This window comes from Phoxinus phoxinus (assembly GCF_949152265.1).
Source record: "Phoxinus phoxinus genome assembly, chromosome: 7".
Classification (NCBI taxonomy): Eukaryota; Metazoa; Chordata; class Actinopteri; order Cypriniformes; family Leuciscidae; genus Phoxinus; species Phoxinus phoxinus.
In genome coordinates, this window is record NC_136882.1 from 23,014,118 (window position 1) to 23,029,132 (window position 15,015).

Below are 15,015 nucleotides of genomic sequence, written 5' to 3' on the forward strand. Positions count from 1 at the left end.
AGAGGAGATGACAGAGCGTGCGAGAAACTGACACATGGGACAGAGATCTTTTAGTTCATGAGAAGGGGATCACAGCTGAAGCTGCAGGGGTGATAAAATCAGAGAGGAACTCCCATTGAGTCTCAGCAATGCGCTGACGTACTAGAATCGTGACGAAGCACGCTCTGAGTAATCCAGTGGTAATCAGAGCTGTTTTATAAATAGCAGCGCGTGTTTCTAACCCATTATCCGAACAGGTAAGAATAGACGTGTGTGTGAATCAGGGCCATTATCTCTAGAAAGCAAAGGAGCCAGTGTCTCCTCAAAAAAAAGGTTCCTTCCTTTTTTTGAAGTAGTTAAATGCATAAAATTGATGTGACTCGGTTCTTTTTTTTATTTTTTATTTTTATTACGAACTAAATGTAACGATACAGTAGCCACAAGAATACTACACAAAAATAAAACACGTACACTAGACAAAAGACATATCTTGACATTACATTGACTTGACATATTTTGATATGACAAAACATTTAACAACAGATATAAAGGTTGAGACTTGTTGCATACAGGTTAACTGAAATTATAGGAATTAAAATGGCGGAGAGGGGGGGGGGGGGGGGGGTTAATGAGTGTGTGGAGATAGTTGTGACTCGGTTCTAATGAATGTGAATGAAGCAAAACGCCATTAGAGGCCATGTGTTATAGTGAGTATACGGTAATGAGAATTAATATGATAACGACAGACACCAGTGTCTTCGCTGTTCCACTTTCTTTTTATTTTTCCACAGAGTGACAGTTAGGGAAGCTAAAATAAATGGGATCAGAAAACACAAAGACACTAATTTCCCCCTGATTCTCTAAACCTCTCAATCTCCCAAACGGCTCCACAGCAGAGCTCTGGCATAATCCACCGCCACGTCATGTCACCATGACGATGGAGTATTCCAGAACAACACACAAAGCTCAATAGCTGCCGTTGATGCAGCATTGATGGTTCTCTGGCACAGGTGGTCTCTAGGTTGCCACGGCGCTCACCGACTAAAAGGAGAGGAGTGACTTAATGAGCAGCATGAAGGGCTAATGACGAGCATCTGCGTAGACACTGAAACATATCTATTTATTTTATTCTCATTAGGGTCGTGGCCATTTCAAGCACATGAAACCTGTGCCACATCAGTAATGGCTGCTTAACTATTTATCACATCAATTCATCACACATCATCACTTTGGGGCAGTTGTGGCCTAATGGTTAGAGAGTTGGGTTCGGTAGCGAGAGCGGGTTCGATTCTCAATACCCGCAAGAAACAACTGAGGTGCCGTTGAGCTAGGCACCTAACCCCCAAACGCTCCCTGGGCGCCGCAGTGAATGGCTGTCCACTGCTCTGGGTGTGTGTCCACGGTTTGCAGTGTGTGTGTGTTCACTATCACTGCTCCTTATGTGTGTGCACTAACTTATGGGTTAAATGCAGAGGACAAATTCTGAGTATTGGTTGCCATACTTGGCCTTCACTTCACGTCACTTCACTTTCTTAAATGTTCCGTCCACTATTTCAACTCAAAAGCATGTGTCTTATTCACTAACTGACCAGAGTTCAGTTTAATCATGTGCTGACTGTGCTGGAACAGCACTGCAATGTGCAGATTCAAATGAGATCATTGTCATTCTTTTCAGCACATTCCTTTCTATGTAAATTAGGATTATAAATTGTTCTTCATTAAAAATAACTGCACTTTTTTCCTGCCGCAATCAGCTTTGATAAAGAAAAAGATATTTCATTTTCTATTGATAAGCAGGGTAGTTATTCATCAGCGTTATAAGGTGTACCTTATATCCAGAAGTGTTGTGTCGAGCACATTCACATTTTAAAGAAAAGTGACACTAAACCAATGCAAACAGCATGTGCAAATCATTCTTAATGCATTTACCCCTAAACGATTGTAGGGTTTAAAATCAATAAAGATATGTGGTTTCCTAGTCTAACCCTCTCTTCCATTACAAAAAGGGCCATCTGTGATTCCTAAGGGACAGAGGTGTTGATAATGATCAAGATCTAAATGCCAAGATGAGTATACATAGCCAGCAGCGCCCAACACAGGTTGTCCATTAAAGCTAAGCAGGGTTGAGCCTGGTCAGTACCTGGATTTTAAAACTAGGAAAACCAGGTTGCTGCTGGAAGAGGTGTTAGTGAGGCCAGCTGAGGGCGCTCACCCTGGTCTGGGTCCTAACTCCCCAGTATAGTGATGGGGACATTACTGTCAAAAAGCACCGTCCATCGGATGAGATGTTAAACCGAGGTCCTGACTCTCTGTGGTCATTAAAAATCCCAGGATGTCCTTTGAAAAAGAGTAGGGGTATAACCCTGGCATCCAATTTGCCCACTGGCCTCTGTCCATCATGATTGCCTCCTAATCATCCCCTTCATCCCTCCACCTCCTCTCCACCAATAGACTGGTGTGTAGTGGCCATTTGTGCGCAATATTGCTGCCGTCGCAACATCCAGGTGGATGCTGCACGTTGGTGGTGGTTGGGGAGATTTCCTCCTTCCATATGCAAATAATTGTAACAAATTATTATTATTACGTTGGGGGTCTGCTATTTGACATAACTTTTCTGCTGTTTGCTGTAATCTTAAAATGTAATCTGCTGATTTGCTTCAGCTCACGTTTACTTTTTTAACACTATGTTAAACACGATGTTTTTCAAATGCAATAGAGCATTATTAGCACCACTCTGGATATTTTATTTCCAAACTGCATAATACGTTGCCATATTCACGTTCATCTCTTTCGGTTAAAACTTAACACATACTGTATTTAGTGGCACTTGGACATTTCACTTTGAAAGTGTTGTGTTCTTGTATCACATTACGACACAGCAAGTTTGAATACGTGCAAGTACAAACTTTGGAGTTTAATAGCTCCTGGTCACGGCATGATTTTTTGGAAAAAGAGGCATCGACATTCTTCAAAACATGCATCCAGTCATACAGGTTTAGAATGATGATGATTGATTATGGAAGAGTACAAATGTTTCTCTTTCATGACAAACAAGAGGTAAAGAGGCAGTGAGAGAGGTGTGTGTGGGCAAGGAGGGAGAGATTAATTAGTCTGATAGATTCAGGGCTGTTTAACGAGGCAGAGGATGAGTTCAGGAAGGGTCAGGGAAAACGGGGTGAGCCAGCGGTATTGTAATTATCAATCTACCGACACTAACACACACGCAGACACACTCCTCGTGACATTACAGCGAGTTTCCTTCTTGCCTCAGGCAAATATCATAGACTTTTTTTTCTCTCTTTTTTTTCAACATGGTGACACAGTGACGCATATAATCATGCCCTCAGTGGTCATTTCCCAGGCATCCGGCTCAAATCAGTGCTTACATGAAATGCATTTCAAAATGTGCTGGCACTCTAGAGTCAAGTTTTTGCTAAGACTTGTCATTCAGCTTGCTGAAATCTTGGGCTTGTGGTCAAAAGGCAAAGCTTTTAAGGCGGTGGTGCTGTTTGTCTCTGTGTGTGTATTCAGTCGATGTTGTCAGAGAGAAGGCTGTATGGTTAAATTCAGTGTGCTATTTGTATATAGTTTGTTATAAATGTAACCTAAACCTAACCCTAACAGAAAACGTCCTGCTATTTACAATTAAAAAAAAGAAAGAAAAAAAAAAAAAGTACTTACCTATATGCATTTCTTTCTTCTGCTGAAATGAAGATATTTTGAAGAATGTTGATTAGCAAATCGTTTCGGTTCCTAGTGATTTCCATTGTATTTTTTTGTTCATACAATAAGAACCAAAACAGTTTAGTTACCAACATTCTTCAAAATATCTTCTTTTGTGTTTCAGAGAAGAAAGTAAGTCATATAGGTTTGGAACAACATGAGGGTGAGTAAATGATGACACAATTCTCATGGGTGAACTATTTCTTTAATATACTGTATTTTATAAAGTTTTAACTGACAACATTCCAGAAAGGAGGTTTTGTCAGATTTAGCTCATTTCTGGGTACAAATTTGGTTAAGTAGTACACACACTCATACACACTCACTGCTTTCTAAGGTGTCATTCAGCAAAATCAGGCTATACCCTGCATGGCTAGATAACGTTTGGCTTTCATCTAAAGCAGAGGCACAAACACTCTTAGGATTTGAGGGAATTTGTCAGGTTTTTGTCGGGTCTCTCAGACTCTCTGTATTATACGCTGAGTATACCCTTCAGCAAATAGGGCGTCCCCTAAGCCTGTGCCGATGAGCAACTCCAATTAGACAAACTGTCTGAAGGGTTTTAGATCGAGTCTTTGCCATTCATTGTTTCTGTTTCCCTTTCAGTCACAAGCACAAACACCAATGCATGCATCTCATAGACAGCACACACTCATCCACAGCCATTTTGTATTAATGGATTATTAATTAGCCTCTGGTTTTGATGCGGCATCTCTTGTTTTTGAGCTTTATTGAATAAAGCCACAGCTGGCAGGAGCCTCGCGGAGAAAGGGATGACGTTCTTCATCTCTATTCATAAGCACCTCTTATGCCGAGCAGTGATTGAACTTTTATTCGTTTAGTTCTTTATTTTCCTTTTTGTGCAACTTTCATCAAGACTTTGATTTTGATTTATGCCATGATGCATACCGCTACATCAAACAGTGCCCCCCATCTTAATATTTTCTGAAAAGACCTTCATCTCTTCATATCATAAGCCCTGATCCTCTCTCTCTCTCTCTTTCAGCCCATGCTCTAATCACTTTCCATGCAATGGGGTATAAAATAAAGGCATGAAACTCTTTTTTCTTTTCAATAAATAGGGGCTTAACCTTCTAAAAATGTTGATCAACAAGCTCAGAAGACGTGTGGTTTGATGTAATAATTACTTGAATTTCTTGTTGAAATTTGGGACATAATTCAATTTAATATTGCCTAAATAGTTTTAAAAATCTTATTTGTGTGGTTTAAATTTTTGGTAATTAAAATATGCTTGCATTAATTTAGTTTTAAAGTAATAATTAAAATATTAAATAAAAAGTGAATAAAATAATGATAATTGCATATATTTTTTACTACCGGTACAATTGAGTTTCATATCAGTTTATCAGATTATTATGATAAAAAAATATGTATCGTATTCACAGAGAATGGCAGTAGTTTCAGTCTGTGTACAGTTACATGGGTAATAAGTTTATGTTTGAGCTGGATGGCAGTCTCTTGTGTTCATAGTAAAATGCATCTGCTAGTGTGTCACCCAGACTTCTTTTTGTACCTCAATAGATAGTGAAGGCAGGAGAGCGTGGGAGCTTTAGAGAACTAAAATAATGTTATTTTCTCACAATTGATCTCCCATGTTGCTGCATGCGTTTATCCCACTGCAGACTGGATTTTAGCTGATTCTTCTTCTGCAGAGAAATTCACAGAATCTGTTTTTGAGCGCTGTCTTAAACTGTATAGAAACCACAGGTTTTCAATCACTTTGAAAGAACGTAAACACAACACACACAGGGAAACTAATATAATACGTTGGCTCTGCAGAGGTAACAATCCAATAACAAACCTGAGTGAGTTCTGATGAAGAGTGCAGTTTCTGAAACTCAAGTGTGTGATTGTGTGCTCTTTGTTTTGGTGATTGATGGTCTTTGTATATTTCTGCACACAAGCTCTGTATATTCATTCACCCACATATGATCATTCTTCCCTTCATTTCCGGCGGCTCCTCCTCCTGTTATCCTTTCACCCATTTCTTTCTATATATTTTTCTACCTCATTTCCTCTTCCCTCGAAAGTCTATTTTCTTTGTGGCACTTCATTTGTGTTGACTCTTTTGTCTTTGCTGTCGTGCTTCATTTCAAACTTTTGTCACTGACAAAACAAACAAACAAAAAACTAGTGAAAGCACTAAAAATAAGAAAGTACCTGACAATAACTGCAAATTGTTGTACATGTATTATTAATTCAACATTTCTCCCCTTCATGGTTTGTGTCTGTGTGTGTCCTGTACAAAGTGCCAGGGGTGTTAACAATGAACTTTACAGTTTCAGTCTGGTGAATGGTGGATGGTCATTTTCTGCCTGACTGCCCACAGTGGAGTGAGTTAACTCTATTGCACTCACAAAACTGAACTTGCTTTTCAGGATGGATGGATGGATGTGCTGATAGACAGACAGACAGACTACAATCTTGTTGAAATGAATTTCTTGAGTATTGTTTTTCACCACCGTGTCAACAGAAAAGACTCATCACACTCATGCTTTCCAATGAAATCACTCACTTGAGCTTAGTGGACGAAGCCCATTAAGGACTCAGGACTCATTAGTATGCAACAGAGGAAAGTCAATGTTTTAAACCTTTTGTTGTCAGTTTTATTCCTTCGGTTTGATTTTCTGAATGTGTTTCTCCTCTTCAGGTTACTCCTGGCCCCTCCCTGCGTCACTCTGTCCCGTGTGGATCTACTTGGATGTTCTTTTTTCCACCGCCTCCATCATGCACCTGTGCGCTATCTCCCTGGACCGTTACGTGGCCATCCGGAACCCCATCCGACACAATCGATCAAACTCACGCTCCCGGGCCCGGGCCAAAATCACGGCGGTCTGGACCATCTCTGCAGGTACAACATGTGGGCATGACACTGCGTGCTGTAGTGTGATGTGAAGCCATGAAGCCATGAAGCTGTTATGAACAGGATGTCATTCTGTCTCATGAGTCATGACTCTGATCTAATGTATATTCATGACAACGTAGTATTAACCTCTGACTCTGCTTTCAGAATTTGTGAAATCCTAGAATAATTTCCTTATTGGTTTGAGATGACATTAGCTGTTTAGAGATGCTACTAAAAAGAAGAGTAATCCAAAGAGGGTTTAAATGTTTATGTGTACTAGGGTTGTCACGATTTCAGAATTTTCACACCACAGTTATCGTGGCCAAAAGAATTCACGGTATATATATCACGGTAGAAACCTATATCTATACTATATAATAATATATAAACACACACCATATATATATATATATAAAAACAAAAACATTTATGTTAGATGCGATTAATCGATTTGACAGCACTAGTAAAAATACAACAAAAATATTCCTCTATAGATATTGGAAGTTAACATACTATAATCCATGTTTTAATCCGAATGAGCACATTTTTGGACTAAGGATTATTTGACGCAGAGGTGGGTGAACAGGTTTCTGGTATTGTCCTGCAGACTGGGGTATCTAACGTCTCATTTTCTCTAAATCCAAAAAACTGGCGAGCTTACACTCTAAAAAATGCTGGGTTGTTTTAACCCAATTTTGGGTCAAATATGGACAAACCGAAACATTGGATCAAAAATGCAATTAAAAAATGTAACCCAATGGCTGGGTTTGTCCATATTTGACCCAAAATTGGGTTAAAACCCAGCATTTTTTAGAGTGTACTTTTTGAAGTGTGTGTAGAGACTCCGTCTTATCGGGTGACATGATTTTGTCTTCCGCTTTATGACTGATGGCAGTGTTAAGGTATGACGTCAGAACCCGGAAGTCTTAATACGCCGCTGGTTCCTTCGAGATTTTCCTATGAGGTTTTTCGATTCATGTGTAAAGTAAAGCCTGTGGTAAACATAACTTGACTGTGCTTTGATGTTTTATTTTACAACGTAAATTACACACACCCAACGTACGCTTTTAATAAATAACTGGATAAGACAGCTTGGGGCGTGAGTGTGTGCAGTGTGCGTTGTAGGACAAAAACGTCAATGTATCAAGTTATGTTTACCATGATATTTAATACATGAGTGGGAGAGAGAGCTTTTTGAGCACAAGTTGGATATCTGTTAATCAGAAGTCAAATTGCAGCAATAATCAGCTATAATATAGATTGGAACTGAGAGGCAACAATGAGACCTGCAATGAGTGACTGCACCTTCATTAGTATCCTGCTGATTATGTCAATGGAGAAAATAATTGAGAAGAGGAAAAAATAGCATAATAGAAAGATAAAAATGAATGAATTTTACATGTCTGGGTTATTGAATGCTGAAGACATGAATAATTGCACCATGTAATTTCCACCACATCTCAAATCATTCTCTGCTGGAAATGACATGATGGAAATGAGAGTTAAAACATTTGCAGAAGAAAATATCAATGGTATTAGCCTTAGCAAGATGGAGCCATCATTTTACAGATCGCAAATACACACAAATACATGTTCACACGTCCAGCTTGCTTGGAAATTATTTTCAATAAATATATTGTTCACGACTGACATTTACCTTAATGTTTCTTTGATTTCCCTTTGAATTTGTATTCCATGTCATGTTACGTATTTAATCTCACGTACTCTTCACTAAAAGTGTTGTAGCCTTGGTAAATAAGTACACAAACCTTTGATAAAACAATATTATTAAATCATTGATGAGTGATGTAGATTTTGTTTTTTTAATTATATAATATTTATTCATTTATTTATTTAGAGACTGCCATGTCCCTGTCTGGGACAAAAAAGTAGCAAAAGATAATGAAGGCAAGGAGAGACAGTTTTAGTATAACCTTCATTTAACAAAAGAAAAAGAAATCTATTAGTTTTAATAAAAATCACCCTCTACAGTGCTCGCAATTGAGGAAATGCCCAAGTTCTGAAAAAGTTCTCATCTTTTTCAAACCGACCTCAAACCAGCCCTGTTTTTCGATCTGTATCCAGCGCAGACAGAAATGAATTATTATGAGCAGAAAATGTAATAAAGTGCATCCCACAATGACAACAAAACAGTGTAATGAAACACATTTATAATGCAAAGCAATATAACTACAGTCCATAGAACCATTTAAAAAAATATCTACACTAATAAAGCAGTTAAACTGTGCCGTTACACTTTTGTAAAAGAGCTTCAGATCCCCGAACTCCAGTCTCAAGCCTCTGCCAGATTCAGACTGGTCATAGAGCGGAGAGCTAATGTTGCTTTAAAGTGATTAGTAATTATGTATCGTTTGGGGATCAAAGAAGACCTACTGACATTTCAGAGATTAGGGCTCTTTGAGCATGAGTCAGATGCTTTTCAAAGAACAGCATGTCTGGTTGGTAAGACAAAAAAGTGCTTTTGTAATTATCACTGGAAGAGGCGCATGCCACTGAGATGCGTAATTATCTGTCTTCTGTATGGAACATTTTATGGGTGTCATTTTTCTTGCATAAAAGTATCCATCCATCCAGTATTTGTAATGCAAACATAACAGATGAACTATCCCCCTTCCTCTCCATGTTAAACAGCTCTTAATCTGCTTTAAGGCAAGACATTACAAACAAAACCAATCTTTTATCAAGCACTGGTCAATTTTGAGACTTTTTGCTTCCATAGCATGTATTCTTTCAGAGCAGTTTTTTTTTTTTTTTTTTTTTTTTTGGCTGTTGACTGCTTTCTGATTTATAGAGTGATACAACGAGACAGCCAAAATAAAATAAAATAAAACATTTTACTTTTAATATTATCAACAAAATGAAACAATAATATTTTTTACCTGGCTTTATTCAATGTTCAGCTCATCTGCATCTTTAAACATAATATTTTAGAAAACTTGCAATACAAAATAAGTGTTAATGTAGTGTGATTTATTAACTGGGGAAGTATGGTGATATTTAGTTAAAATTCACATGTAGTGTCTTGCCTTCAAATGCCATCACATTACATCTATAACTGAGATGAGGATCAGTGCTGTCAGTGGATTTGAGCAAAGCACCATAATCTCCATTTACATTATAATGATGCTTTTCTAACTTTTTCCAACTCTCATCTCCAGGAAAGGATGATAAATGGGATGTCAGAGGAGGTTGATAGTGTGTAAGATAAAGTAACCCCACTCATTTTTAAAGGAGAAATCTTACAGATATATATTTTTAATCTCCTCATATTCCTCTAAGATTTTGACACTCTTATCATAGTCATCCAAGGCCCGCGGTTATCCATAGATTCACAGCCAATTCCAGATGCATCATCCAGTGGCATGGGGTCCATCATGGCACACGCACCCCCGCCCTCCTTACCAGCTCTGTTTCCCCCAACAAACCCCGGAGATCAGACACGATTTGCAGAGATTTACTGTTGCCATGGAGATGGTTTGTCACCATGGCAGTTTCACTGAAAGTTTGTCCTTGAGCGACACAAGCTTTCCATTTGCAAGATGCTAGCGGAAATGAGAAGTATATCATATACAGCATTATACAGAACTGAACACTAATGGTCATAAATAGTTGTGTTGTTGAGGTTAAGCTTCTATATAGGCAATGAGAGAAAAACGTCCCATCAATTACTGTGAAGTAACCCGAAGGCATGTGACAAAGATGGACATTTTCGCTGCCTAAGCATTAGCAATATATCTAAGTAGACTATGAGCATGTCCTTCAATAAGAGATTCATCAATCCACAGGGTTCCCATTGAGCCGCACAGCATGTTTTTAATACGCCACCTGCGCTCTCAGTTTAATGATTTGTAACTAAATTATGTATTAGTGCTTGAAACAATTAATGTAAAGTGTTTACACTTGATTATGAGCCAAGAGCTATTTAAAGATTATCATCTCTTTTGAAACAAGATGTGATAACAGGGGATCAGACAGAATCTGCTGTGTGTGAGAGTCTGTTTTTCCTTTGATATAAGAGATGGTTCATATCTTGGATGTATGTGTTAGTCAGGTGTTTAAGTGATATTCCTTTACATGAACTCTTTCCAGTCCAAGTGAACAGCATATTGTGAGTCCTCTTTAAAATTATATGTAAACCACACTCTTTATTAGCATATATATATTTGTATACAATTTGTATTATATATGTATTATATTTTATTCATATATATTACATGTTTAGTATTTTTAAGGGCTGTTAATAAATAATATTTATTATATTTTTCTATTGTTGTTATTATTATTAATAACAGTTAATCTAATGTTTAGTAATTTTGTAGCAATTAAGAGGGTCTTTTTCCACCACTTTCTGAAAATAATAATAATAATCTCAGAAGAGAATAAAACGGGTATAATGCCAAATTGGCAAAATGCATTACGGCCATTGAAAATGAAAACGAATTAACTGCATGTTAACGTGCTTTTATGAAAACGCTATTATTTATAGCAAAATAATATGTAACAAATAACACAATTACCATATGTTGTGAAAACAATTTTTTTATTTATTGTTTATTAAATTGTAATATTAATTTATTATTATTAAATCACAATGAACCCCATTTTGATTGTAAATTAAACCTCAATTATTGTACCATGATTTACTGATAATAATCGTAAATCGTAATAATATAAAAATAATAATCACAGAACAGTTATAATGTCTGAATTGCTAATTGCCATTAAAGAGAATAATGAACTGCATGTTAATGTGTTTTCTACGAAAGTGCTATTTTTCATAGCACTACAGTATATTAACTATTATTTATTTATGTCTGCTTGGACAAATGGACTGTGAAAGGGACATAAATAGAACAGCTGCATATGATATGCCATGGACAACTGCAGGTCACACAACTTTACTGCTTTTGTGTTTTGTGTGAAATAAGCAACTGTCATAATTTCATCTCTTTTGTTTAGTTTTTTGTTGTTTTGGTCTGTCACAATTTCTGCTGACTAAACAAAACTACAAATGCACTTTCTTCCCTCTGTCTTTCTGCAGGCATCTCCATGCCGATCCCAGTGCTGGGTCTACGCGATCACACCAAAGTTTTCAAGGATGGCAGCTGCCTATTGACTGACAATTCGTTTGTGTTGATTGGGTCCTTTGTGGCCTTCTTTGTGCCATTGACCATTATGGTGGTGACTTACTTCCTGACTATCAGCGCTCTGCAGAGTGAGGCTACGCTCTGCCTTGACCAACTGGTGCCCAGGCCCAAATGGAGCACAGGATTAACTCTGAACTTCCTCCCTAGCCCGTCGTTCTCGCCCTCAGAGAAGAAACTGTTCTTGCGGCGCTCGTTGAGTCGCGAGCCGGGGACAGAGTCCGGGGTTGGGATGCCACCTTTCGGACGGCACAGCGTACAGTCCATCAGCAACGAGCAGAAAGCCTCCAAAGTTCTGGGTGTGGTCTTCTTCCTGTTCGTGGTCATGTGGTGTCCCTTTTTTATCACCAACGTTTTGGCGGTGGTTTGCGAGCCGGTGGCGTGCGACGCCGATATAATGAACGGACTGTTGAATGTGTTTGTGTGGGTCGGTTACCTTTCCTCCGCCGTTAACCCGCTGGTTTACACGCTCTTCAACAAGACTTACCGCTCTGCCTTTGCTAGATACATCCGATGCCAGTTTCACGAAGAGAAGAAACCACTACAGCAATTTCTGGTCAACACCATTCCACCGATGGCCTATCAGTCCACACACCTGCCGCTTACTGGATCAATAGGCAATGGGGATTTCTCTCTGCACCTTCCCAATAAAAACCACCATTTGTCCAAAAGCCGCAAAAATGAGTGTGTCAGCTGCTTGTGAATTCACTCAATGAACTCACAAATGCCAATCGTAACCCTGGATTGTCTTCTGGGTTCGTGTTTGGCATTCTATCCTTCTTACCTCTACAGAAATCAGCTCAGATTGGTCTAAAGTATTAGTATTCAAAGCCCAAATACATCTATGAACAAACAGCATCACAGTCCATGACTTGATCACAGGGCAGTGATGCATCAAAAGACCTTCGTCTGACTGGGATCGGTCCTTAGTACCATCAGTGTCAGTTGAATCAATGGGATAAACAAAAATTGTATATAAGTGTTAAGTCAGAGTTACGGTTTGATGTCAAGACTTTTCATTTTTATGTAGCACTTTATATTCCAGAAGGCAAAGTCTAAATTCATGGGAGGTCAGCTGTGTTTTGTTTACAATGTCAGGTTTTTGAAAACAATTTGTGATGTGACTAAAGTTTTGTACTGCGTCAAACGATTGAGATGCTGTAGCCTCATTCATATAAGCTGACGTGTGTGCTGCTGGTTTATCATTTTACCATATGCATTCAATGTCATGGAAAAGAAGTAAAAGAATCATATAGAAGCCTGTTTCCACTTCAGAGTAAAACAAAATCATTATGTTTAAAATAAGAAATAAAGTCAAACTGTAAAATATAAACATGTGAGATACACTACTTTTCAAAAGTATGGGGTTGGTAAGATTTTTAAATATTTTTGAAAGAAGTCTCTTATGGTCACAAAGGCTGCATTTATTTCATTAAAATACAGTAAAAACAGCAATATTGTAAAATATTACAGTTCAAAAGAACTTTTTTTTTTCTATTTTAAATAATATATTTGAATATGTAATTTATTCCTGTGATGGCAATGCTTAATTTTCAGCATCATTACTCCAGTCACACTTGACTCTGAGGTGGAAATGGGCTTCCATAGAAACCTCCTCAAATAAAGACTACAAGAATTATTCTGGTGGTAAACAACATGTTGAGCTAGACCAGCACTAAAATGGTAACCAGCATAAACCATTCTGGACCAGCATGGAAAGTCAAAGCTGTTCTTTTCAAAAGCGAATTTAGTATCCACTTTTGCACCTTGTCATTTGGACCTATCAAAAACCATTTCTGAGACATTTTGATGTTGCACATATTGCTCAAACCCAACACTTACCTTTGTCAGATTTGAAGTTCATCGAAAACATGCTTTTAAGATCACCGGTAAGTTTTTGGTTCAGCATTCAGGGTTCCATGGCAACACAGAGAGCGATCTCGGGGACCATTCGTGCGTCTCCTGAGGTTCAGATCTCAGCACCTTGTGATCAGCACCTTTTTGATTCTATTTCCAGTGTCTGAATTGACAACGGTGTTGTTGTTGTTGTTATGGTGACGGTCATAAACTTGTTTGCAGATATTGAATGAGTCATTTCTGTTTCTGATGGATAATTATGTCAGGTTTATATGTTTGTTTATATGTGCAGTGTTTATCTGCCCTCATTCCAATATACCATAGATATTTTGAATCAGCTTGAGCAGTATAGCTGTAGATGTTCTGAAGAACACAGAGTTACAAATGTTTTTCTACCAGCCTCTGTATTTATCAAGTCCACCGCTTGACCAAAATGGTCATAATTTGTCTCTGTAACAGGTGGCCAGCACATGAAGTTACATTAATCCACACTGCACATGTAGGCTACTATACTATGTAAAACACAAGGTGACTCAGTAGTGTGCAGAATGTGGCAAATTGATAGAGGACTATCTTTAAAATACAGACATTCGCATTTTCATAAAATCATGGTAGATAAACATGACCTAAAAATATGTTATTCTACAAACCTTATAGAAAACTCTTGAGGTAACAAATTTGCTGCCTCCTAAATCGAATAGCCTATATAGTAGCCTATGCAAAAAACAGTACACCAACAGAGTAGCCTAGTATGTCCAAATACATCATATTCCAAAAAGGTGAAAAGTAGCCGAATGATTTACTGCTTTCAGAGATTTTGAAGTGCCCATTTTATCCCATGAGGCCACATGAGAGGATATGTGAATGGCGAAGCAACGCATTTGACGCGGTAAGTCACATGACAATGACAACATGGCTAATGTACACTGTTAGCAATTGATGTAATTTCTACAGTAAATATTACAACAATGTATTGTATTTGTGTTTTTACTGTAAACGGCAATGCACCATGGGAAATTATTGGACAGTCCTGTATTTTTATTGTAACTACACTGTACACGCGGAGTTTTACAATGATTTTACAGCCACCGCGTTGCATCATGGGTTCACCGCGGACTGAATTTTGAATTTTTAGGCGGTTAGTTCTAAACGAACATTCTGGGACTAAGCCATCATTCAAGAAGACGAAAAAAGAAGCAGCAAACATTCTGGGACGAAGGTAAGTTAACTTCACGTTACTGTTACCCTATGTATTTTTATATCATAGATATAACGTTATTAGTTCTGCATATCTGAGTGGATGGTGACGGTTTTGTCTGCTTTGATTAGCTAACATAAAGTCAGCTGTAAGTTATACGTTAGGCTGAAAACAGCTGAAATAGGGCATGGGCAGAAATAGGTGCTTTTATGATAAGTTAGCTAACG

General features: G+C 38.0%; 1 protein-coding gene across 2 annotated transcripts in view; it reads left to right on the forward strand.

The window, feature by feature from the left end:
* htr2aa (5-hydroxytryptamine (serotonin) receptor 2A-a) overlaps nucleotides 1-14,554 on the forward strand; it is a 66,076-nt gene extending 51,522 nt beyond the window's left edge. For both annotated transcript variants that reach the window (XM_079619905.1, XM_079619906.1), the window contains exons 3-4: nucleotides 6,374-6,574; nucleotides 11,631-14,554. In XM_079619905.1, the coding sequence (XP_079476031.1) occupies nucleotides 6,374-6,574; nucleotides 11,631-12,436 (1,007 nt within the window). In that variant the 3' untranslated portion in view covers nucleotides 12,437-14,554. The remainder of the gene's footprint in view (nucleotides 1-6,373; nucleotides 6,575-11,630) is intronic.
* The last annotated feature ends 461 nt before the right edge of the window (nucleotides 14,555-15,015 follow it).